The 25,081-nt window shown below is 44.0% G+C and overlaps 2 protein-coding genes across 2 annotated transcripts in view; both read right to left on the reverse strand.

Moving 5' to 3' along the window:
- Positions 1-17,610, reverse strand: part of LOC311361307 (receptor-type tyrosine-protein phosphatase mu-like) — a gene marked incomplete at both ends in the record, with an annotated part of 86,372 nt that extends 68,762 nt beyond the window's left edge. The window contains one exon of the mRNA XM_084481479.1: positions 17,538-17,610. Within this exon, the coding sequence (XP_084337605.1) occupies positions 17,538-17,610 (73 nt within the window). The remainder of the gene's footprint in view (positions 1-17,537) is intronic.
- A 3,147-nt stretch (positions 17,611-20,757) lies between these two features.
- On the reverse strand, positions 20,758-23,184 carry LOC311361151 (uncharacterized protein). Its single transcript, XM_084481363.1, has one exon. The coding sequence runs from the start codon at positions 22,938-22,940 to the stop codon at positions 22,023-22,025; it is 918 nt and encodes a 305-aa protein (XP_084337489.1). The 5' UTR covers positions 22,941-23,184; the 3' UTR covers positions 20,758-22,022.
- Positions 23,185-25,081: the final 1,897 nt, after the last annotated feature.

Consider the following 25,081-nt stretch of genomic DNA (forward strand, 5'->3'; position numbering starts at 1 on the left):
AGCGTAGTGGGGGTGGCTTGGGGTTTGAAGAGATGATCATGCGTTTCAAGCATCCATCCTCATTATCCTGAATATCAAAAAGGCTGTGCTGCTGGGATATTAGAGTACATCAACATCAGGCATGCCCAGTGGCGTGGAATAGGTCCTATCAGGAGATAAAACTGTGGTACTCGTTACATGACAGCCAGTTAAAATGATATCCCAGTGCTAGGTCAGGTGAAAGCCTATCCGAGCCAAATGCTGTTTGTTCAGAGACTAGTATGGCTAATTGGTTAAATCCTGTTGTCACCGTTTCCCTTGTTCCAGGGGCAACTTTGTGCACTAAAAGTTCACCCTTTTTCTGTTCATTTCCTCCAAGAGAGAGGAGATGACATTGAATTCTAAAGAGTTTCCTTCAAAAGGTGCCTGGCAAGGCAGCTACTGTTGACTCTCTGTTTCCTAAGAGGGCAATGGCGGCGATATATTAAACATGTTAAGAAAATCCCTACATATTCCACTGGTAAATTGAAAAGATGTTTAAGAACGTATTAACGGGTAAAGGATAATATCCCTGCTGGAATTAGGGATTGACAGAATTGGAGCAGCTCGGGTGAAACATTAATTAAGCTTGGTGTTTGAACGTTCCTCTGCTGCAGCACAGAGCACTGCCGGCCGTTTGGTCTACCGTCCTCATATATATCTGTAGAGCCTAGACCCACACCCCCACGACACATCCAAATGTCAACGCAGAGCCGCACTACTATTTCAACCCTGGTAACCATCAGCAGACACATTAATATATCAATCTTAATTGTCCCAAGGCCAATTTTTACAGGGCACAACAAAACAAAAAGTAAAAAGTCACGAGACAAGCTGGCACAATACATCAGTAATGAAAAATGGTAACCAAGTCCTGATAAGAGAAATATCATAAATCCGGTGGCAAGACACCAAAGGTGAATTCGCAGAGTAAATGTCAGCTCCTTGCGTTGGAAGATGAGCCTCTGGGCCCTGCCACTGTTAGTGCAGAAGTGTGTATGTGTGTGTGTGTGTACAAATGTATTAGTCTCTGAGATAAGGTGCGCTTATTGGAGTGTGTACCGTTTAATCTGCACAGAAAAAATGAAGTTGGAAACTAAAATTAAAATAAGCCTACACTTTCACAAGTACGCAGACTGAACTTCCACCTCACACCCAGCTACTTAAGATGATTGGAATACATTTACCTCACTTTTCTTTTTTTTAAATCCTGATTTCAGATAATAGTCGCAATGAGCACACAAAACAATGTGACCCCACTCGGTTGACCCCTTTTGTTGCCGGGAAATTGCAGCTAATGACATGCTACTGCCTACTGCACAGACAGACTTATTAAAAGGATTCTTCTCACAGCCCCATCAATTGACACATCTCCAGAGGAGGCCTGTGTAACATGAGGAGAGCAATTGTAGAATAAATCACTCGCAAAATCCCGCAGTTTTCAGAGAACTTTTTATTTTAAAAGGTTATTTGAATTATTTTCTTTATTTTCTTGATAAAACGTACCAATTTGATCTAATAATACCAAGTAGATTCCCAAAGAATATAATTAAAATGGATGAGTTAACCTAATTTGTAAAGGATAGAATTAACAAGGTTGCCGTGGAAGAGATGTGTGCAATGGAGGTTGCAGTGGTACACTTGGGCATACAAAATTAGCAGGCCAGCTACCAAAGCAATACATGTAATTCTAGAAAATGAATATGCGCGTACACATTAGCAGAAATTAATAAAAACTAATCTCATTCCATCTACTGCATTCAGGTGTTCTGGGAAAAGTTGGCCATCTCTGCGGAGTAGGGGTTAGGATCCTCAATTAAAAGTGTAACTCAGAGCATGGTTATAATGCATTCACCCCTACCCACACCCTATTGCATCTCCAAACGTCTTCACACAGAAAGAAGATGAATCCGTTTTTTTTTTGGAAGGGGTTTGTTGTTGTCATTGCAGAAGAAGCACTAATTAAACTCATACATAATCTTTTATGTAAATGTTGTGCCTTCTTTGATCTCTGCATGAAGTGGAGGACAGCCGGATCACAGACTTGGGCTAGATCTGTCGCAAGAGTCAGAAGAGAAGTGAGGTGAAATCTGATGTGTTGTGATGTTTGTCAGTATGTGCCAAATATGTTTTATCAGAAGATTATCAGTGTGTGAAGTGGTGTGTGTGTACGTGCAGTGGCCTGTGCACAGATGTGTGTATTATGTGTGTGTGTGTGTGTGTGTGTGTGTGTGTGTGTGTGTGTGTGTGTGTGTGTGTGTGTGTGTGTGTGTGTGTGTGTGCGTGCGTGCGTGCGTGCGTGCGTGCGTGCGTGCGTGCGTGCGTGCGTGCGTGCGTGTGTGTGTCTGTCTGTTAACGTGTTGTGGGAGGCCTTTCATCCTTACCTTCTGGAATGGGCACGATCAGCTACAGATGTAAACTAGAATGTAATTTGGCTACCAGCCATGAGGGTCCTCAGTATTCATTGGAAGTGCAGAGATAATCAACGGTGAGATGTGCGGTCGGCAAAAACAAGTGTTGGCTTTTCATCATGCATTATTAATTGTTTTTTCAACCTTAAAGACCGGGTAAACCAAATTCAGTATTTTTCTTCTTATCATATTAATTAGGCCTTAAATGTGTCCCTCAAAACATGTAAAAAATATTTTTCCCATTCATCATTTCCTTGAGGAGCTAGGCCTCAGAGAATGTTCTGTGTGCAGGTTTAAAATGGGCGGGTCTACATCGATGGCTGCTTTACGTAAAGCGGTCATACTCACATAAACCCGCCCCCTGCTGCCCTCTAGGTAGATTGGGAGGGGCTGGACCTCTCCGGTGATGGGCGTGGTTTCCTGGCCTGCAGCGCACACGCCCCCACCGTCCTGAGCCAGGGATTACTGCTCATTTTTCATCAACTTTGAAGCATAATTTTATATACTTCGCGATTTTTTTAGTCCTTCAAATTTGGCAGGGTGGTTAATAATATATTTTCCTGTGGTATTATAAACTCAAAACCCATAATTATTCTTGGTTTACCCGGTCTTTAAGTATACATGACATATTGTTTACTGGCCCAATGGGGAAGTGAGGTGTGTGTTTACTTCGGTTGTGACTACAAATCTGTCTCTCCAAATAAAAAAATTGACTAAAATGTGTATTTCCCATCAAAATCATCTGAGTAAACCTTGGAAACCAGCCACAGCAATTAAGAACGTCTTCAATACGTCTCTGTTCAAGGAAAACTTCAGAATTGTTCAACCTGGACTGTATTTTCGATGCAGACTATTTTTTTTACTTTGTCCAATATTGAGGAAGAACGCTGCAGCCATAATCCACAAAAACGGGGTGCAATGTAGTCCTTGGGGCCCAAAGAGCCCTGTCAATGTACGTCCTCTAAAAGTGCTTGTTTTTGCGACTGCCATTGTGTAACTGTGTGCCTGTTCTAAATTTGTTGCCTGCATAGGTCCCGTAGACCCAAAGTGATCGGAAATTTTGAGGGTTTCAAAGGTTAAAAAACCTTTAACCTACCCACCCCTTTAGGGTCTGACCTATGCCAGGAATATAATGACCTAGGGATGGGAGAGTTTGTTGAACAGTAGACCTTATCTACCAGTGTGATAAACTGTAACTCAAACCCTGCTGCCGTGTCATTGCCACACTGTAATCTGACATGAATCTGTTCCAGCCAATCATAATCATGTATTTACTCAGATCACATCATAAAAACAAATTAAACCACCAAACCAACCCAACGGACAAATGAATGCTAGCCGAGACCACCCGAGCCTCAAAATGACCAATGTATCTGCTCCTATGCCCTTCCTCAAAGGCTTTCACACAGAGTTATACACTCAGGGCTGGGGGGGAGGGGGGAGACCGAGAGATTGAGGTTGGCTGACTTCTCCCGTGCATCACTTCTCCTATATAACCCGTCTCCTGCAGCCCCTGAAGGCACCTCAAAAGGTCAGCTACTGAAGGCACCCCCTCCCTCCTTTGCATAGCGTCCTGGAAGTGAGAGAGCTTGAGGGAGGCATATTGGGCCCAACCTGCAAGCCAGAGGGTTCAGCACTGAGAGAGAGAGAGAGAGAGAGAGAGAGAGAGAGAGAGAGAGAGAGAGAGAGAGAGAGAGAGAGAGAGAGAGAGAGAGAGAGAGAGAGAGAGAGAGAGAGAGAGAGATGAAGGGAGATGACCCGTGGCCAGGCTGTGGAGAAAACCTCAGAGTTGATCCAGCTTCCATCCAGGATGTATTCAGTGGAAGCCTTCGGTTGCAATGCGAGCCTCTCTGGGGAGGATTTGTTCCTTAAGTGCACCAGCAGATTCCAGCTCTGACCCTGCAGTGCAAAACACAGCCTACGCAGACACCATGGAGAACATGGGAGGTGTGGAGCCGTGGGGGGGGGGGAGGTGGGGGTTAAAGGTCAGCACATGAGACAACTTCCCTTAAGGAGGCCAGCAGACAGAGAAAATAGATATGCTGGCAGTGTGGCTGGAGGGAGGAGATGGATCCTGTAGTGAGAAGGGAATGGCAGGGTTTTAACTAGGCGGTCTGTGGTCAATCAACAGGGGAGGGGGTGTTGCATTAACAAGATTTTGATGAAGAGAAGTGCGAGCGAAGCCTTCCTCCATGTCTTCTCCAAATGAACACGACAAGCTTAATTCGCCGGCGTGAGGGCCGGACCTGCTGTCCTCTACTCTGCTCTCGTTACTGTCCCTCTCTCCCCCTTGCTCTCTCTATTCCTCTCGTCCACCAACACCACCCTGGTGCCTTTCAAATTAGCCGGCAGCCCAGGTTTCATTAAGGTGTCCATGGTTGCTGCCAGCCACCTCCTGTCACATCCCTGATAATAAGCCTGGGACTGGTTCAATAGCAGCCGGCTAGGGGAAGCAGAGGCAGAGAGAAGGGGAGGCACAGCAAAGGCATGATGACACAAACATACACAGAGCATGAAAATAGTGAGGCGGGAGTGTATGTATGTGTATATATGTATATATATATTAGGGATGCACCGAAATTTCGGCCACCGAAACACTTTTATCACCAAAACAACACGGCCGAAACAGGAAATTGTGATGACAACAAAAACCGTGGCCAGCACACGCTTGTCTGGATAAGCGCCTCTGCGCCAACATGTCTGCGGTGTGGGCATATTTCCATATATCTATAGGTTCCATAGATCATCAGTGAAACATTGTGAAACAAATGACACCTCTAGTTAAATGTAGTAATCTAGAGAACCAGCTACAACCTTGTTTTCAACCAAACGAGCCGTCTTTAGCGACGGCTCGCTATGAGACAGCGTCTATGAGCTGTTTAGGGACTGTCCGCAAAGTGCCAACAGCTTCTATGAGCTGTCGGCTATCATCTGCGAGCTTAGGGACCATCTGCAAAGTGCAAAACGGAAAACGGTGTTGTTGTTTTTTCAGTGCTAAATAAATATTTTGTAATTGATTTATTCTTTGAATTGCAATGCCTTGATTTTAGTGAGGTTAGTACACAGTCATAGCTATAAATGCAATGGTAGGCCTACTAATAATTGGCATAATAATTTATTTAGGTGTTTCGGTTTTCGGTTTTCGGCCTTGGTTTCCTCATTTTCGGTTTTCGGTTTCGGCCAAGAATTTTCATTTCGGTGCATCCCTAATATATATATGTACTATATATATGTATATGTATATATATATGTATATATGTATATATATATATATATATATATATACAAACATGCACAGGAAGGTTGCACACGTTTGCAAAAAAACTACACAGAATTAAACTATGCTAATATGCCACATGCACACACGCACACCGAAATGACAACATAACATGTAAACACTAACACACACATACTTAGGAATCACACACGTGCAGCTGGATTTTGAGCATTATATATGTGCACAAACATAACCACAATGTGTTGTTAAGCCCTGACGCAACCAAACACACACACACACGGATGCACAGCCTCATGCACACACACACACACACACACACACACTATGCCATCCCTGGTTATATTGATGTGCATTCATGGGTGCCTTTTGTTCAGATAAATATAGAGAGACAGAATGATCGGGTGGAGGGAGAGGTTGAGAGAGGGAGAGAGGGAGATGGAGGATGTAGGAACAGAACAGTTAACCCACTCTCAACATGGCAATGGTGTCATGTCCAAAACAAGCTGCTAACACAGCAGTCACAACAGCTACGCTTGCAAGAATATACAAAATAATGCAACAATCAGTGTAAAACAAATACATATTTCAACCTGCTTTATTTCTGTTGATGTGTTTACGAGTCAACTATCTCGTCCATCATATAACCTATGGGCCGACACATTAATCCAGCACTAATGTTGTTGCATTGCATAGCATTGTCACGACAGAAGACATGCCGTCTCGGGCTTGTGATAACACAATTTCATAGCCAGAATTGTATTGATTCTTCAAGATAGGCCTAAACTGGGCAGTGCTACCTCTAATTCAACATGACAATACAACCACGGCAACCGCCAGTGCAGAGGCTTTGTGCGCCCATGTGTGTGTGTGTGTGTGTGTGTGCCTGTGCCTATGTGTGTGTCTGTGTGTGTGTGTGTGTGTGTGTGTGTGTGTATATGTCCATGTGTTTACATGTGTATATGTATGTTTGTGAGTGTGTTTATATGTGTGCATGTGGCTGTGCATTCGTGTGTGTGTGTATGTATGTGCGTGTGTGTGTCCGCGTATGTATGTGTGTGTCTGTGTGTCCATGTGTGTGTAGTGTGTGTGAGAGGTGGCAGTGGGCGGTTCCTTACACACACATGCGGATGCATTAGGGGAACATTAAGGTTTTGAATATTAGTGTGGCCGCGGTGTAACCTGGAGAGCAGTGGGGGGAGTCAATTATTCCCCCCCCCCCCCGCCCTGCGTCCCTCTGCTGGCTGTGACTCAGGCTGCCCCACAAGCCACTGCGCTGCAATCACCATCTCCATTTCCTTCTTTTTGCTTTATGCGACTGCCATGACTTGCCTGGGACTAAATAAAGTATGTTGAGCTTCAGTGAAGATACCCAGGGGCCGTCCCAAAACTAGCGGGGCCCACACCTTACTCACTGCCACAGTCTCTCTCTTCCCCTCTCCCCCAATTCTCTCTATCTCCCTCCCTCTCTTTGAGCCTCCCAGTCCCTCTCGTACTGTCTCACTATCTCTCCCTCTATCCTTTAGTGCATGTCTCTCTCTCTGTCTGTCTCCCTCTTTTAGTCTCCCAGTCTCTCTCGTACTGTCTCACTATCTCTCCCTCTATCCTTTAGTGCATGTCTCTCTCTCTGTCTGTCTCCCTCTTTTTGTCTCCCAGTCTCTCTAATACTGTCTCACTATCTCTCCCTCTATCCTTTAGTGCATGTCTCTCTCTCTGTCTGTCTCCCTCTTTTTGTCTCCCAGTCTCTCTAATACTGTCTCACTATCTCTCCCTCTATCCTTTAGTGCATGTCTCTTTCTCTCTGTCTCTCTTTTAGTCTCCCAGTCTCTCTCGTACTGTCTCACTATCTCTCCCTCTATCCTTTAGTACATGTCTCTCTCTCTCTGTCTGTCTCTCTCTCTTTTAGTCTCCCAGTCTCTCCCCATTAGTACATGTTTCTCCTCTGTCTGTATCTCTCTCACTAGGCGTGCTATCTTTTCTAGTTATTCATCGTTGGTATTTTTTTTTACAATCAGCTCCCAGCAGAGATAGGATAGGTGAGATGGCTTGGTGAGCAGACATATAGACAGCACAGGGCCGAGCAGACTCAATTCCCACCATATTGCCAGTGTTGTGCATCTTTTAGATTGCTACTTTAAAGCAACAGCAGAAGGTAAACATCACCCGTTTTTTTAGTTTAGGAGAAAATTCCATATACCAGTAAAGCAAAAGTAATTTCTGACCCATTTTAACCGTTAATACTGTGAATACATTGAAAATAATCAGGAAATGCCATGATTTGCCTTTATATTTTGCATGGATGCAGGGGATGGTGATATCATGGGATTTGCAGGTGGTAATGATTTGTAACAAAGCACTGGTTGGCATACATGCACCTGCACCTATGTGTTCTCTTCCCCACTTAGGAGAACAAGCTATGCACTAAAGATACTCAGTTGATTAGATTCTACAGTATATCCATTTCACTCCCCTCAAAAAAATAAAGAATATTCCTGTTAGGCAGCCAATCAGGAGACAGGGTCTAGACATGTAATCTAATGTAAGATGAGCTCTGCACTCGTGGTAGATAATTGGTAGATAATACACATGGTTACTTTATTACTCTTGGCCTCTACAATGAATCAAGGTCATTGTGAGTCAAGTCAACACTTAAAGGCCATTCCTATTTGAGAGAGGATCCACAATAAAATGCCATTTCCAGCAGTCAGACTCATGCTTTATGGTTAAAATGACTCAGGGTGGAAGCATGCTATGTGTTAACAGGGCAACCTTCCTTTATTTGGCCTGGACAAAGCTCTGAATCGTTCCGCTAGTGTATTGTATCGAGGATCCGACTTGACCAATCTGGAAAAACATTATTCAGACAGGTGGCGGATGTAAGATTTACCTTTGCTATACAAACAGATGAATTTTTCCTAAACCACATTTGTTCACTTTGGGTTATATTGATTGTAAGTTAAAATCATTCAGGCTGCGTATAGACTCACGTAGCTCGCAATAAACACAATTATGGATGCATTACAGCGTTTGTGTTTATTGCCCTTGCAGCGCTCACATGCAGAATATAGTAACTTCAACACGATTGTACCTGAATCAATGACGTGTCCCCTGCAACAGCCCGGCAGGTCTGTCTGGTTGTTAATATACACAGCCTAGAAGCACCTTGCTTACGGACTAACGAGGGGTTGATCATCTATGTTAATTGTACTGAAGCCCCGAAACGGAGGACATCCTTGTTGAATAACGAATGCTACAGGGCACGACCATATTAATTAAAGCCTCCTTCGCCCTGGTAAGCATTAACTTGACGGGACGTGTTTTCTCCCTGAAAACACCTCCCAGCCACACACTTTGTACCCTTAATCAACGCATCAGATCCGAGCGTTTTTTATTGTTCATTCAGATGCACGATATTCATGGAGATCCCAAAACATGTGTTTTCAGCCTGGTTTCCGTTGGCAGTGCCGAGCAGGGCCTCGTGCTACTAATGACTCTCGTGCCCTGTAATTTGCGTAAACGTGCAGTAAACTCTGATTACAGGGTGGTATGGTAAAGATAGAGAAAAAATGTCATCTTTCTTTCCTTTTTTTTGGACCGGGTTATTGTTGTGCTGTTTGGATTCAGTTTGACTTTGGGGAGCACAGCTGCTGTGCGTTGTTTTCCGGTATCCGGACACATGGACAAAGCTTGTTTTAAAAGATGCCCGGCGGTGCACAGAACGCGTTGCATCGTCTGTAGCAGGTTGACAACGTTAAATAGGGCCTGTGCTACCGAAAAAATCAAAACGAGGACGGTGGTTAGGCAAACTGTCTCAACGAGGGTGGAGAGGTCTTCTAGATTTAAGGGTGAATAGCTAGAAAACGGGAGGAAAACACCCCTCTTTCGCCCGGGTGCGCTGTTGCCTCACGCTCGTTCAGTTGGGCCCACGCATAAAGAAGCCTTTCACATTATCACCCGCATTTTCTTTTTTTTTTTCGAAATGTGCTGCGAGAAACAGGGGGAACAGTGCATCCTTTCTTTCTGCGACACCGTTTCCTTTCCTATGTTGCCTTTCTCCTCCACACACACACACACACACTCATACACACATCCAACCCACACGCACACATCCGCAGGCCTCGATTACAGCTCCAACATGACCACCCTACATGCCGCAACAAGGATACAGTAATGCTATTAAACCTACCCTGGGGGGAATTAGTCACGCCAAGATTTTAGGCCTTCGGGGGAGACAGGAAATGCAAGCATCCCCTCCCCACCCACTACCACCCCTCCACCGCGACACCCCTGCGTTTGAAAGGGAGCCCGGCCCCAGCCCGGGGTAGGTCACGAGGGGGTTTGTTTACAGAACAACAGCCTCTTATCCGGGCCGCACGCCTCCCAGAGGAGCCGCGGAGGAGCCGGCAGCAGATAAACGGCCTGGAAATAGGCGATGGAGTGTGACCAATAGCAGCATAATCAGGTACATACTGCCGCAGGACAAATATGGTGGGAGATGGTGTGTGTGTGTGTGTGTATGTGTGTGTGGGGGGGGGGGGGGGGGGGGGGGGGTAACAGCTTGAACTAGATTGTTTATTGGGTATTTGTAATGCTGGAGCTACTTTTTGAAAAGAAATCTGAAAAGAAAACTCATAAATTATTATTCTACCTCAACGTCACTACTCATAGCGTGTTCATGGCGGGCGTGTCAACCTGAAATTTAAAATTTTGCGTGAAAACTGTGAAATAAAACTGCCAAGGGATTTACTTTTGTACTCCTAAATAAACATAATTAACACCCATGGCCCTCGGAGGCCTGATTTATCCTCGGGGATCGCTCCATTATCGAATGGTTAAATGGTCAATAGGTTGGAGCCCAGCCGCCTTTTAGTGCAAGGGCAAACAGACAGTGCAAAGCCAAATAACAGGCTCTCAAGCACCAGGCCCCTAATGCATTAATGAGTGTGCGATGAGCGCTAATGTAACAGCGACAGATTTAGACTGACAGTAATGGGGAATTTTGCCTCAGGTTATACTTGTGGGGCCATGCTTGGAGGACTAGGGGTGGGTTTGTACTGGGGGGTGAGGGGGGGGTACTACTATACACGCATACTATATGCACCTGCCCTACTGGCTGCTCATTGACAAAAGCTGAATAAATAACAGGAGACAAGGTGAGGCGGCACGGCGGCTGCCCCTCCCTTCCCATCTCCCCTACGACACAGGCACACACACACGCAACCCCCCCCCCCCCCCCCCCCCCCACACACACACACACACACACACACACACACACACCATCACCATCACCACCGAACATCACCAGCAGTCCATCAGGCAGGAAGAGCTAAGACTCCACTCCTAAAAGTTATCAGTTTATCCAAGGATGGGGGAATGGGCCTGAGGTGATTCATTAACAAAATACAGGGATGCCTGCCTTGTGTCACTCTTTAATGACTATTTCCGGTAACCAAGACTACCCTTGGATGTAGAAAGAAGTATGAACCCCTTGACACGGTGTGCGCTGAAGCCCACTTTTAAAATCGTGCTGCAGGTGGGTGAGGCTGTGCTTACCTGAACCCTAATCAAAAGAGAACGAGCTATCGGAATACATTTCAATTCACACCCAGCCGCCCCCAGGGCAATGTGCAGCATACAGCCCGTAGGAACGAGAAGGCAAAGAAGCCAGTTACCAAGCTAAGTAGCTATGTACCGGGGCTCCAAGGTGATTTAAATTTATAACAACATAAAAATTCAGCTCAGTTTATTACCACATACTTTAATTCAAGGCTAGACAGGTAACCATACACGCAGGGGGAGATTATATGAATGACACAAAGAAGTAAATAAGGGGTTTTAATTTTTAATAAAATACAGTTACTCAAACCTTACTATGTGGGTACAACCCTTCCCCTGAATCGTATAATCTCATTCACTGTTCTGTCTCTCTGTTTCTGTCTGTACTCTCGCTCTCCATCTCTCTCTTGAACAATTGAGACCCTTGGACAATTAATTAGTGCCGTATTTCCAGAGAGCCCCAGACCCTAACTGCCACCTACAATGATTGCTGACTTCTGTAAACATGATCCACAGCATAACAAGTTGTTGTTTTTCACTATCTTGTTTTTTTGTTTTTTTTCCACACCAATGAGATCAGAGAACTATTCGTGCATGGCCTGCTCCCTCCCCCTTGCTTTCTCTCTCCTTCTCCCTCCTTCACCAGCTTGCGCTATTTTTCACTCACTCTCTGCAGCTCACTTCATTCTCTCTTTCTCCCACCCTCACCACAACACAGTCTCTCTTTCTTACGCACGCACGCACGCACGCACGCACGCACGCACGCACACACACACACACACACACACACACACACACACACACACACACACACACACACACACACACACACACACACACACACACACACACACACACACACACACACACACCTCTTCTGTCTGTATGTGTGTTTGTCTCGCTCTCTCTCTCTCTTCATTAGGCAGCCCCTGCGCTGGCCTGCATGTGATTCATTAGCTTTTATCCTCTCCATTTGAAGGAGCTGGGCATAATTAGAGCATCTCTGTTTGTCCGGCATCCTTCACACAGTCACATCTCAAGGCCAATTACCGATGCCACCGCAGAGCTCGGTGATAACACCGCCACAGCGGGCGCCAGGAGATTGAACTTCAAACTATAACCGCCTCTCAAGAATGTAAATAAAATCAATTGCAAATCAACAGCTAATGATTGAATTGTGGAGAGCCACTCCGGGGATGTGTGCGTGCTGAGGCCTAGCAGGGTAAAACCTTCAACAGCCGTTTGTGCATTTATGCATATTTGTCGTGCTGGGAGCCTGCACGCGATTGGTCTGTGTTTTCAGCCCGATTTGAATACTCTTTTGGTAGGGCCTAGTTTATGTGGGTTCATTTTCACGCACATGTAAAGTGGAAGAGTGAAGTCATAAAAACCTAGTTGCTAACTAAGTGAATTGGCTACAATAGAGATGCCCATGTGATCAGGAGAGATAATGTGCACATTCATTAAAATAAGCTGAGTAACCAATACTTTAATGATAAATCATTTCTATTCCATTTTCCCAAAGGGACATAGCTATGCTTGATTTAATATCCTGCCCACTGAGCTCAGGTTGTGCTTTTTCTCCAGATAAAGCATTGTTTAGTTATAACTATATATCTCATACAAACTGATACAATGCGAGTTGGCTATCATTGACCAACTCAGCAATTCCCTCCAACCGCTGACCAAGAAAGTGGGTTTAAAAATACATTAAAGAAAACTGTTGACATTTTTTAGTAGAGAAGACTATGCACAGGAAGAGAAAACATACTACTTTAATATTCCTAAAACAAATTTAATGTAATATTATCTAGGGTTGGACAGAATGTAAATAATTAAAGTGATGATAGGTCTATTAAAATATTTCAATAGACAAAATGCTTATTTAGTTTTATTTACCTTGTTTTAAGTTTCCCCTCAGGATTCTGTGATTCTATGAAGGGACTTGATATTTGCTGAAATGGCTACCAAAATGATGTTGCCCTGGGCAACCACACCATTTTTTACGATTTAACCCTCTTAAGTAGAATTACAAACAATGGCACTGTATACTGGCTAAGGTTATAGTTAGATAATCCAACAAATGGTAATGCAAACTATGATGTAGACCTGAAAAGGTTTGCACAACAGAGAAAATATTTGCAGATTTTGGGAGAAAACATAAGGCATATTAACAACACCATTATTTTTGGCCTACTAAAAAACTTTATCACAATATGACTGAGAATGAATTGCATAAGAAACATCTTGCAGTATAAAAGGCCACAGAACTGCAGCATGAAGATTAATCTGTGTGTGCGTGTGCGTGCATGTGCGTATGCGTGTGCATGTGTGCAGATAACCACTCTCTCTCTCGCTCTCTCTCTCTCTCTTTAGTAACCCAATACAGCCCAATCGAGAAGACACTTGGGTCCCAACGGTGATGTCATCTTTGATACACAACACGAGCAAAACATGACAGACTCCATGGAGATGAACCAAGCAGCTTTAACACAATGACATAGAAGAACCGATCGAAATACACTGAAAAATGGAGTAGACCTTTATGTTTGGAAGTATGCATGCAAGACAGATCACACCCCAGTCGACGATATGGTATCTGGCAACCTCTTACCCCACTGTGTAACTCACCCATCGTTCAGATTCTAACAGAACAAATCTGGCACTCTTCATTGCCCTGGATTATCACAGAGCAAGCCCAACATCTGCAAGTCGAGAACCCAGTCTCACCTACAACTGAGCCATCAAACTCTACAGCCAAACCAACCACAGAAAACATTTGATGAATCTATTATTTAAGAAAATGTAACTGCCCAATATCAAGATAATCATTTTAACAGTGGATCTAGACACCTCAACACCTGGGGTTTTATCATCAATCACAGCGGAACTGCTGTTCCTCCGATGTGCTTTGCGCAATCACAAAAAAGAGGAACGGTGTGCATATTTAATTTCATTCTCCACTGGTTCACACAGAAGGAAACCTGCCAGTGTTCAACAAGATACCTTTTGACAAAAAGTCTCTATTACAACTACAGTCAGCTACACGGATGAACAGAAAAAAATGTCATTTTAATAATAACGTCATGGCAAACGTTCCATAAGTACTTCAGACACTTGCTTAACACAACTCAAGGCCTCCAGTAAAATAACTAACAATCAGGGCTGACATTGAGCCCTATCAGGAGACCAAGACAGGGGTAGTGGCCTTTGTTGATGCTGGAACTTAATAAGCCTCTCCAGGGTCAAAATGTTATTTTACAAATGGTCTTACAATTGTTCTCCTATGTAACCTGAGGTTCAATTTTAGATCCTGTGTCAGATTTCAACAGCCCAGCACTGTAACTAACCTGTGATTTAGAGTTGTTGATGACTTTAATAGATGTACACCAAATGTACACCAAAGATGGAGACTGCTACTATGTTTTAAAATACACAAAAAACCCAGTCAAATCTGTGTTACTCTGGGCATTGACTCTTATTTTACAATACACTTTTTATCTTTATCTATTTTGATTTTTTTATTGCAATACATCACACGAAACATTCGCAATATTTCGCAACATATATGGAATCGTGACCCTTGTATCATGTGTATGATACAATCAGATTTGTGCCAAATCCCCACCCCAAGCGCCAGAGATTGCCCTACAGGGAGAAAACTGTAAAAAGATGAGCTCATTCAAGCCATGTCTTTGTGAATGGATGAGCAGCTGTTTGACTCTCCCTCTTGAAAGAAGACATAATATGATAATAACAAGTTTATTATCACTGTATCGGATGTATTGGTGATCTGTTGGTATCTTCTTTCAAAAAGGAGGGTCAAACAGATCAACAATACATCCAATACACGGATAATAACAAGCTTATTTTTTCAGTTTTTTTTCCAAAACAAATTTTTCCAATGCGTGTATAAAACATTTATGGACATTTAGGGAAACTGTCAACAAGTTGCATTTGACCCTAATGTGAATTAAGAAGTGAGATGTAATGTAAAACAGGAAAATCCCAATGTATTGCATATTTTATTGTGTATCGTGATGCATATCGTATCACTAGAGATCTGTGCAAATATACAGCTCCATTACTGGCGGGTCATAAATAATGATGCACTAGTATCCGTGCAATTTATCGTTCTGCTGATTAGGGAGCATACACGGCCTGATTAACATGACCAACTTTCGGGTTCCAAGTCAGAGGCAGTAGTCTCAACAAGTTGACTGATACTCTGGCACTCCACAGACCCAGAACCCTCCCTGAGGTTGTCAGACTGGAGCGCATACTCAGCCTGACTAATGCATCCCGGCGTGCTGCATTGTTCTCATATTTACTAGCCTTTACCTCTGCAGCCATGTGTGGCTACAATCCATCACGCAGTCAGAGACGCACAAAACACACCCATCGATTTTTGCTCTTGTTTACATATTCACACATATGCAATTAGGGGGAGTACATATGCAATTAGGCAGTACAGTACCCCCCCCCCCCACTCCGATGGGGGGGGGGGGGGGTACTGTACTGTTCTGGATCACTAAAGATGCCTCACAGCGTTTAGACTTATAGATCTTGTTTGTGTTTGGTTGGACTTATACAGTACAGCTATAGTGCCCTTGTAAAATAGACACAAATGATCTCATCAATGTTGTCTCCGGTTTCATGTCAATAACTGCATTAAACAATAGATTACCTCGTTGTATGTCATTATTTTTTGATATGTTGCTTCGGTCAGTGTCTTAGAGTTGTAAATTAGCATTTTGGCAAAACAGTGATACATGTTGGAGGCGGGCGGTACATCTGAATTCTGACGTACTCCTTGATTCCTGACGGTCAGAAAGTATATGTGTGCCATGCTGCCCCCAACAGGCCAACTCCAGAATGCACCTACATAGCCCGAGGAGTAGAGCATTGGACTAGCGACGCAAAGTATGATAACTTAACATCCTGTCACTGTTTACCTTGTAGCAAATTAGCTAAAACATACAACCACTCCTTAGCAAACACAGTCATGTGATCTGGGTTAAATGCTGTTTCATGCTTTACTAGTAGTACAGCCTAGGCTACTATGTATTGTCAAATTTGCAACATAACATCACTGGAAAGTCTGCCATTCGCTTTCAATGAAGGTATTGATGAGCCTGCACACACGATAATGCCCCTCTTTATTCAAGGATAATGCCATTACCCAGACAGCTGAGATGACCCCTTTTAGGATTTAAATGAGTCAGTATTAATTCCCTTTAGGCAGTCCACTCTACCGGTTTTCCAGTGAAAGCATTGGTTTGCCAGACGTTTTTCATTATCTCCATGTAATACATGTTGAAAACTGGTTCACCCAATATATTTGTATATTTGCATGTACAAATATTGATAAGAAGAATGAGGCAGAGAACATAATAGGCTACATAAAAACTATAAGTTTAAATGAAAATTACTTTTCAGAATAAGACACACTTTCACAATTATTTAGTAAAAAAATAACAATGTTGTTCTTTTATATTTAATTACGATACATGCCTAATAGCTCTGAAGCTGAAAGTATTGCATAAAGATATCGAACATGAGGACAACTGTGACTGTTTGTGGGTTCCTGCTTCAGTTGTTTCATGTAGCGTGTGTCAACTCCCCAAAGAATTTATGTAATTTTACATACGATGGTAGGCTATATAAATACTACAAATAATGATTCCTGAGTAATTCAAATATATCCAGCATTTCCTAAATATGTGATGGTTAGCACTTAGCAGTGAGGAATCCTCTGTGCTCAAGTCGTTATACAGCTCTTGGACGACAAACTGACGAGGAAACGTGACTATTATAACTAATGAAGGCTGTACGTGTCTCCATGAAGTCTCTCCGAAATCCAAATTTCCCTTCACCACAGGGTGAGTTAAATTAAACGAAGCTCTTATACAGGCATCGCGCAAGAGTGTGACAGACTTCGACGAGAATCTTCCCTTCAGCTGAATCACACCTACAGCAACTTGTCAAGAGAGTTAGACACAGCTAACTATTTGACACTGGGCGCGTGGTCGAAGCTTTACATGTAAATCATCGGTGCTTTAATAAGCAAAAGGTGTACTCTTTGGCACACGGAAAATAAGGTAAGTTGGAAACTATAGGGCAAACGCATGCTAGCGTCCAACCAGAACCCGGGTACCCCCTCACACGCGCGCGCACACACACACACACACACACACACACACACACACACACACACACACACACACACACACACACACACACACACACACACACACACACACACACACACACACACACACACAGCCACAATAGCCATCCACATACGTATTTCTTACCTCTCAAAACTTCGGCTCGAACGGACAGCAGAAGGGTTATTGCAGCAAACAAGCAATTGACAACTTTATCCATGTCGACACCTTTGCCGTAGCGTTAACCCCCTAAAAGCGGGGTTAACCAACAACTCTTTCGTCCTGCAAGTTGAAATTCTGAGCGATACTTTCTAATTAATGTGTTATATCTCTAGGGCAGAGTCTATTCTGCCCTCCTAATCTGTTCCTGTGTGACAATGGTCTGCTCTGTCCTCGACACGCCGCTCCTTGCCGACTTGCTACAGACTTGAGGAGGAATCTCTGAGTGAGTCCTGATTCCTGAATTACGCGGGGATTGAGTGGTCCAGCTCCGCGAGCCTCGAGTGCATATGTGCGCTCGCGCTCCGTCTCTCCGGTAGAGGGGGCCTGCGAGCTCTGTTTGGCGCGAGGCTGGCACGAGCCAGACCTGAGTTAGCCGTACCAGAATTAACTCAAACCAACTAGGTATGGCCCCTCCTCCTACATTGATGATAAAATTATATTTTTTCAATATCAATATAAAATTTATATCACTATTGTTGTGACTCATTTGACCATAAATTGATATATTTATGTAATATGTATGTATGTATGTATGTATGTATGTGTGTGTGTGTGTGTGTGTGTGTGTGTGTGTGTGTGTGTGTGTGTGTGTGTGTGTGTGTGTGTGTGTGTGTGTGTGTGTGTGTGTGTGTGTAGGTAGGTAGGTAGGTAGGTAGGTAGGTAGGTAGGTAGGTAGGTAGGCAGGCAGGCAGGCAGGCAGGCAGGCAGGCATCTATCTATCTATCTATCTATCTATCTATCTATATATATTTCTTTCTTTTTATCTATCTCTCTTTCTATCTATCACATTAATGTCTAGATTTGTTTACAGACAAATATGAACTTCACCTTGCATCTTATCCAATCAAACCTTTGCTTTAGAGTTAACGTGTGTATATCCTTCAATGCTTCATCTGCTTAATCTAAATTCCCCTTGTGTGCCCTCTTTGATCAAATTTGTGCATTGATCCCATTAAAGGGAGACCGGATTGACATTCAAGAGCTCTTCATTAGTTGACACAGCATATCACTGATTCAGACATGCTTTTATTTTTTTATGGTTTAATTACGACACGTGACTTTATATATATATATATATATGCTAATATAAATGTGACATTAAAGTATACCTAAGACCTTGCACATACAAACAATGGATTTTCCATAGCCCTTAGAAGTGTGTCACAAAATGCAAATGAATGACAATGTCAGACAATGTCAGTGTGTTATTGTTGGATGCGTGAACACAGGTATGCATAAACAGTCAGCAGTATGGGACAACTCCGTGGGAGGTTCCAGCCCCAATTAAAATCAAGTGTTATTGACACAGCACTACTTTTAGATTCAGGATCACTTCTTGTCAACAATAAGCAGTTATTATCCAGTTGTTATTGTTGTCATTTTAATGGCATGCGTGTATGTGTGTGTTCTGTTGTTTCTAGATAAGGTGTGGCAAAGAGGTGGGACCAGTCGTCCATGAACAGTCGGTAAAACATAGCAGGTTGTCTTTCACAAACATATCATAGGCCTAATGATAGGGTCCAACTTGGATCTAAAAATACGACGTGGTTGAAAACAACAATGCATAACTGAACAGCTATGCATTGCCTACACACTCCTAGATCTGCAAAGAAACGTCATCCTTTCTGATGAGAACCATATGTTAGAAAGTTGAATCAACTTGAATCAAGATACTTTTTGTGATGAAGTTGCACTGGACCAGAAAACATGAGTGCAGTACATACACCCGAGAGAGACGACATTCATCCAAAATGCTACCAGGCATGGCGCGCCGATTTGTAAAAATAACGCATTGTAGTATTTGTAATAAGTGGCACTATGACGCTGTTTGCCAATAAGTGGCATTCATCTCTCTGTAGCCGCGTGCTGCTTCCTTGCGGGACCAAACAAATGGCGGTACCGAAATTACCCTCGCACAGGATGACTTATTAAACCTCTAGCGGTGTAACTGCCAAAAAACTGAGTTATTTTCTGGCTTTTTTTGTTCTACTGTGTTTATCCAGCACTTTTGATTGTCAACGGCTCAATGGGAGATTGATTAGCAGTCTATATTCAGTAAAGTTGGCGACTGCCACACCAAAGCGTCTTCCTCACTCTCTACGCACGTTTATGGCTGTGAAACAAGAGCGCTTGTAGCGGCACGTGTTGCTCTGCTTGTTCCATCTCGAACGAGGCCTCATTAGAAAGCAACACTGTTCGCACTGTTATATGCCCTCACAGGAAGTAAACAGCATTGACAAATAGGCCCTGGGTTGAACTTTTCATCTGGGCACTCCCACACTAGAGTCTAGACTATCTGCTAGATGCCCAGCCCTAGTGAATAGCGGCCCGTGCCGTGAAACAGGTCAACTTCTTGCACACATAATAAGTAATATATGGTTTTAATTAATTTGCATGGTGCATAATGGGGTTGTTGACAACACAGAATGTGCTGTACTATTTTAATTGGTCCCCGAATATCATTCAGAATCTTAAATTAGCATGTGCTGTAATGTAGATCAACTGACTTGAACTGATGCAATGTTTTTTCACGCCTGACACCCGATGCCTGCTTTGAAAAGAGACCCATCCAACCATGTGGCGAAACTTAGATGATGCATTCATTACTTTAAGTAATATACAAATAAGCCACCAGATGTCGTGGTTTTGTATTTTTTTATGCAGTCGTATTATGATGTTTCAAAATTAATTCTGGGAAGTGTATTTTCTGAATATCAATACAGACGATATATATATATATATCCCGATATTATAAAAGCTTCAAACTGCTATAGTATAGCAAAGTTGTTAAAGTCAAAATGTACAGCAGTAGGCTATTTGTCCAACTCAATGTCGGTGATGTTTAATTTGTCTGTAATTGTTCATTCTCAAATAAAGTGATATCCAGTTAATTTCTTTAATTTACTTCATTTTTATTGAGCCCAGGAGGTTTGCTGAACCAACATGTCTTTCCAGAAACACATTATTGCAACTATACAATTCCACCATGGGGATGTATAAAATGTAATCCAGCACATTTAATGGAGACATTCAAACCTTAACAATTTGATGTTGAGAGATTAAAGTAATTGAATTTTCCTCTTCTCAGACTAAGCAAAAAAGCAAAGCTGATGGAAACTTCCAAAGTTTCCATCAGCTTTGCATTGTGTAGGTCCCATCGCGAAGGCATCTAAGAATCTTCCGGTATTGCTGCAAACATTCAATCACAGACTATATGGTCTTGCTTTGTCGCTGGTCTTAATCCCACTCCCCACACCAACACACACACACACACACACACACACACACACACACACACACACACACACACACACACACACACACACACACACACACACACACACACACACACACACAATCGCCCCCACCACAGCCTCTGTTCTTTCCACGGACTTGGCACAGTTGTTCTTTTTGATCCCCAGTAGTGCATCCCTGTCTTCCACGGTAGGTGTCAATAATAATGTTCATCCAGCAAGGTATCCATGTCTAAATCCTTTACCTGGGAAATTAAAAGTTCCCCCCAATGTCTTTTGTTGTGGTTTTAACCACTTTACCCAGAATAAATTTATAGTTTGGTAAACCAATGTGACAGACAATTGATTACATATTCCTGAGACACAAAACCAGAGAACAACATCTTCCTCGTCTAACTCCAACCGAGAAAGTGTGAGATCAGGCATCCCCATGAAACCTCTTTTGGCGTGGTGTGAGTGCGCAGTAACGTTTATCTGGGCCAAAGAGTCTCCAAGGTTTATCCCATCAGATGGGCCCCTGTGGCATCAGAGCACTGCACAGCATGTGTACCACCTGCCCTGAGTCAGTAAGGGAAGACCATGATCATAATTACACCACACATGCATAAACACACACAAACACACACACAGTGTGATCAACTTACACACACTAGCACAACACCCACACCCACACACACACTGATAAACTCACACACACTAGCACAACATACACACACACACACACACAACTGATACACTCACACACACAAGCACAAGGCACACAAACACACACACACACTGATAAACTCACACACACTAGCATAACACACACACACACTGATAAACTCACACACACTAGCACAACACACACACACTGATAAAATCACACACACTAGCACAAGGCGCACACACACACACACACACACACACTGATAAACTCACACACACTAGCACAAGGCACACACACACACACACTGATAAACACACACACTAGCACAAGGCACACACACACACACACACACACTGATAAACTCACACACACTAGCACAAGGCACACACACACACTGATAAACTCACACACACTAGCACAACACACACACGCACTGATAAACTTACACACACTAGCGCAACACACTTCCGCCCACACACACATGTTCCCATGGCTGCTTGTGTTCCATCAAGAGGGCTTGAGGTAGTTATAGAGGGCACTGAGGCCTCCTTGCAGCACTTCCTTGATGGGCTTGACCAGGGGGTTGTGGACGATGTGAAGACCCTTATCAAGTGGGTGGCAGGCCAGTTTCCTCAGCCCGCTCATCAGGTACATCTCCCCGGGCACGCTCTGCAGGTCATTAAAGTCCACGTTGAGGAGCTCTAAGGACTCCAGGAAGCACAGGGTCTTGGGCAGTGAGTGGAGACTGTTCCCCTCCACGATGAGGATCTTCAGGTTGACCAGGTCCTGGATCTGGTCGGCGATGACCTCCAGGCGGTTGCAGGCCAGGTGCAGGAAGACCAGGCCCTTCATGCTGTAGACGCAGGTGGGGATGTGGGCCATGCGGTTGTTGCTCAGGTTCAGCTTGGTCAAGTTGCGCATGGAGGCCAGGCTCTCGGGCAGTGCCGTGATCTGGTTGTCGGCCAGGCTGAGGACCTCCAGGCTGCTGCAGGAGCCCAGCTCCTCCGGCACCTCGCTCAGGCAGTTGCGGTAGGCGAAGAGCACGCGCAGCTTCTTCAGCTGGCCGATCTCGGGTGGCAGGCTGGCCAGGTTGTTGCCCCACAGGTTGAGGACCACCAGGTTGTCCATGGCACCCAGCGCGGGAGGCAGGCTCCGCAGGCAGTTGATGGACAGGTTGAGCTTCTCCAGCTCTCGCAGCTCCCAGAGTTCCATGGGGGGGTCGTCCAGCCCCCGCATGGCCAGGCTCAGGGTGCAGTAGCCGAAGCGCACCGTGGTCTGCTTGCGGATCCTCTCGGCGGCCGAGGACAGGCCTCCGCCGTTGCCGCCATTGCTGTCGTCCCTCACGCTCACGCTCCGCCGGCCATGGCTCGTGCTCACCTCGCTCAGCTCCTCTTTGGAGAAACTGCGGGAATGACGCCCACCCATGGCTTTTCCAAAGGTGAGAGAGCGTCTACTGAAATAAGTTGGCAGCTGTTGGTCAATGGCCGGCACTCAGAGCACCGAGTGATTTGCTGATGGTAATGGCTTCCTATTGCTCTCTTGGGATCGGGAACAAGGCCTGGTGGTAGGCATGGCAATGCCAATGTTGGGTTGTTATCCGGGCGTTGCTGTCAGGCTGTTTTGGCAGTGGTTTCTCTTGAGTTCTGCTCTCGTTGAGAGAGCTGTTACAGTCGGCTGTAACAGAGCACTGCTCGGGGAATGAAGTCTGGGTCCCCCAACCAAGTGCCTGCCTTACTGGGTTTCACTCTGCAGCTGGTCCTGTCACTTCCCGGTGGGACCGAAAGTCAAAGCCATTGTCCCAGCCCACACCCCCCGATCCAGCCCCCAGTGTCCAATCAGAGGGCAGGGGATAGAGCCTGGCTTAGGCTCAATCACTTGATGTCACAGCTATGATCTCACACCCCTAAGACCCCCACACTCAACTACACCAACACACACACACACACACGCACACGCACACACATACACACAAACACACGCACACACATACACACAAACACACACACACATACATATTCAAAAACACACACACACACACAAACACACATACATGGATATACGTATATGTACACACTACACATGAGTGCACAGAGCCACACACAGGAAATCGTACGCAGCACACACACACACACACACACACACACACACACACTCTAGAACTTGAAACATGAAGCAAGAAAGACATAGATAGCTGTTGCATCATAGTTAGTTTTTTAAAAGCATGCATCCCACATTTACTGGATAATTGACATACCACTGAACAGCTTGTGCTTGTGTTACCATAACCTTATAACCGTGTGTGCATGTGCTTGTGTGCATGTGTATGTGCGCACTAGAGTATGTTTGTGTGCCCGTGTGTGTGCATGTGAGTTTTCACGTGTATGTGCATACGTGTGTGTACGTGTGTGTGTGTGTGTGTGTGTCAGGCATCCCTACCTAGGTGAATGTTCTCATTGCACTATCGAAAAACTGGCACAGAGCCTCGACTTCAGCAAAATATTAAATTGCTTTTTTAAAAGCGATTCTCAGAGGTGCTTGGGAAATTGCACATACATGGATCTAGTGGCGGTCAATGCCAAGCACTACAGGTCACTTATCATGGCCTTCTGATGTAGCTGGCCCCACTATTTCTTCCGTCCATTGCGAATAACGCATAATATACAGGCACATTTTTATTTTAAATGTTTAACAGTGTTTAAAGGCTGCCTATAAAACTTCCCGACCACTCTACTTGGCAGAATCATGGCTAAGGTTAATCTGTTGTGCTAAATAAGAATGAACGGTACCTATAAATGGAGACTCCCTGAACGCATTTGACACGTGTCAGGATATTTCTATGTAGTGTTATTTTTTTGGTCATGATAAATGTCATGACATTTCAATATTTTCCGTATACATGCTGCGAGGCTTGCTGGTTGTTGATGAATTATCCCCTCAGCCTCGGGTCAGTCACGTGGTGACCTTTGTATTTTATTAGTCATGACACTTGACTTGAAGTACAGGGCCTCATCCCGGATTATCACGTTGAAAAATGCACCGTAAATAACAAAAAGGAATCCTCAAAGGACCCGAACCACGTAAGTCACATGGAGGGTTTAATAAGTGTCACTCTTTGTTCCAAACATCAATCATCTCCCTCAAATGATAGAGGATTTCCTCTTGGGAAGAGGGAGGACGGGGGGGTTTATTGCAAATGTCAATTTTATATAATTACATGAGAAAAAGTCACCTATAGGTTTCTCTTTCAGTAGTTGTCAGATAATTCCTGGTTGTTTATTTCCTATAGATTTAACATTGTAATTGAATTTGTGACACATGCCCAATAATTTTGTTAGGCAGTTGCTGAAGCACAAGTGAAACTATATGCGCCAAAATCAGATACTGTTTGGCATATTTATGTAATATTCAGGTTGATTGATGTTATAATTAGTTAATTATAATTAATGAGAAGCACTTGTGACATTACAACAGCCTCTGATTTATACTGCCTCAGTTCACATTTCTTCAAAGAAACCCAGCGATTCACAACTATCAATTCTGATTTTGGTTTGATAACATCCCACACA

Source organism: Micromesistius poutassou, assembly GCF_964030765.1.
Source record: "Micromesistius poutassou genome assembly, chromosome: 16".
Taxonomy (NCBI): domain Eukaryota; kingdom Metazoa; phylum Chordata; class Actinopteri; order Gadiformes; family Gadidae; genus Micromesistius; species Micromesistius poutassou.

Coding starts and splice junctions, on each gene's coding strand:
- LOC311361151 (XM_084481363.1), bottom strand. CDS start 22,940: ATGGGTGGGCGTCATTCCCGCAGTTTCTCCAAAGAGGAGCTGAGCGAG.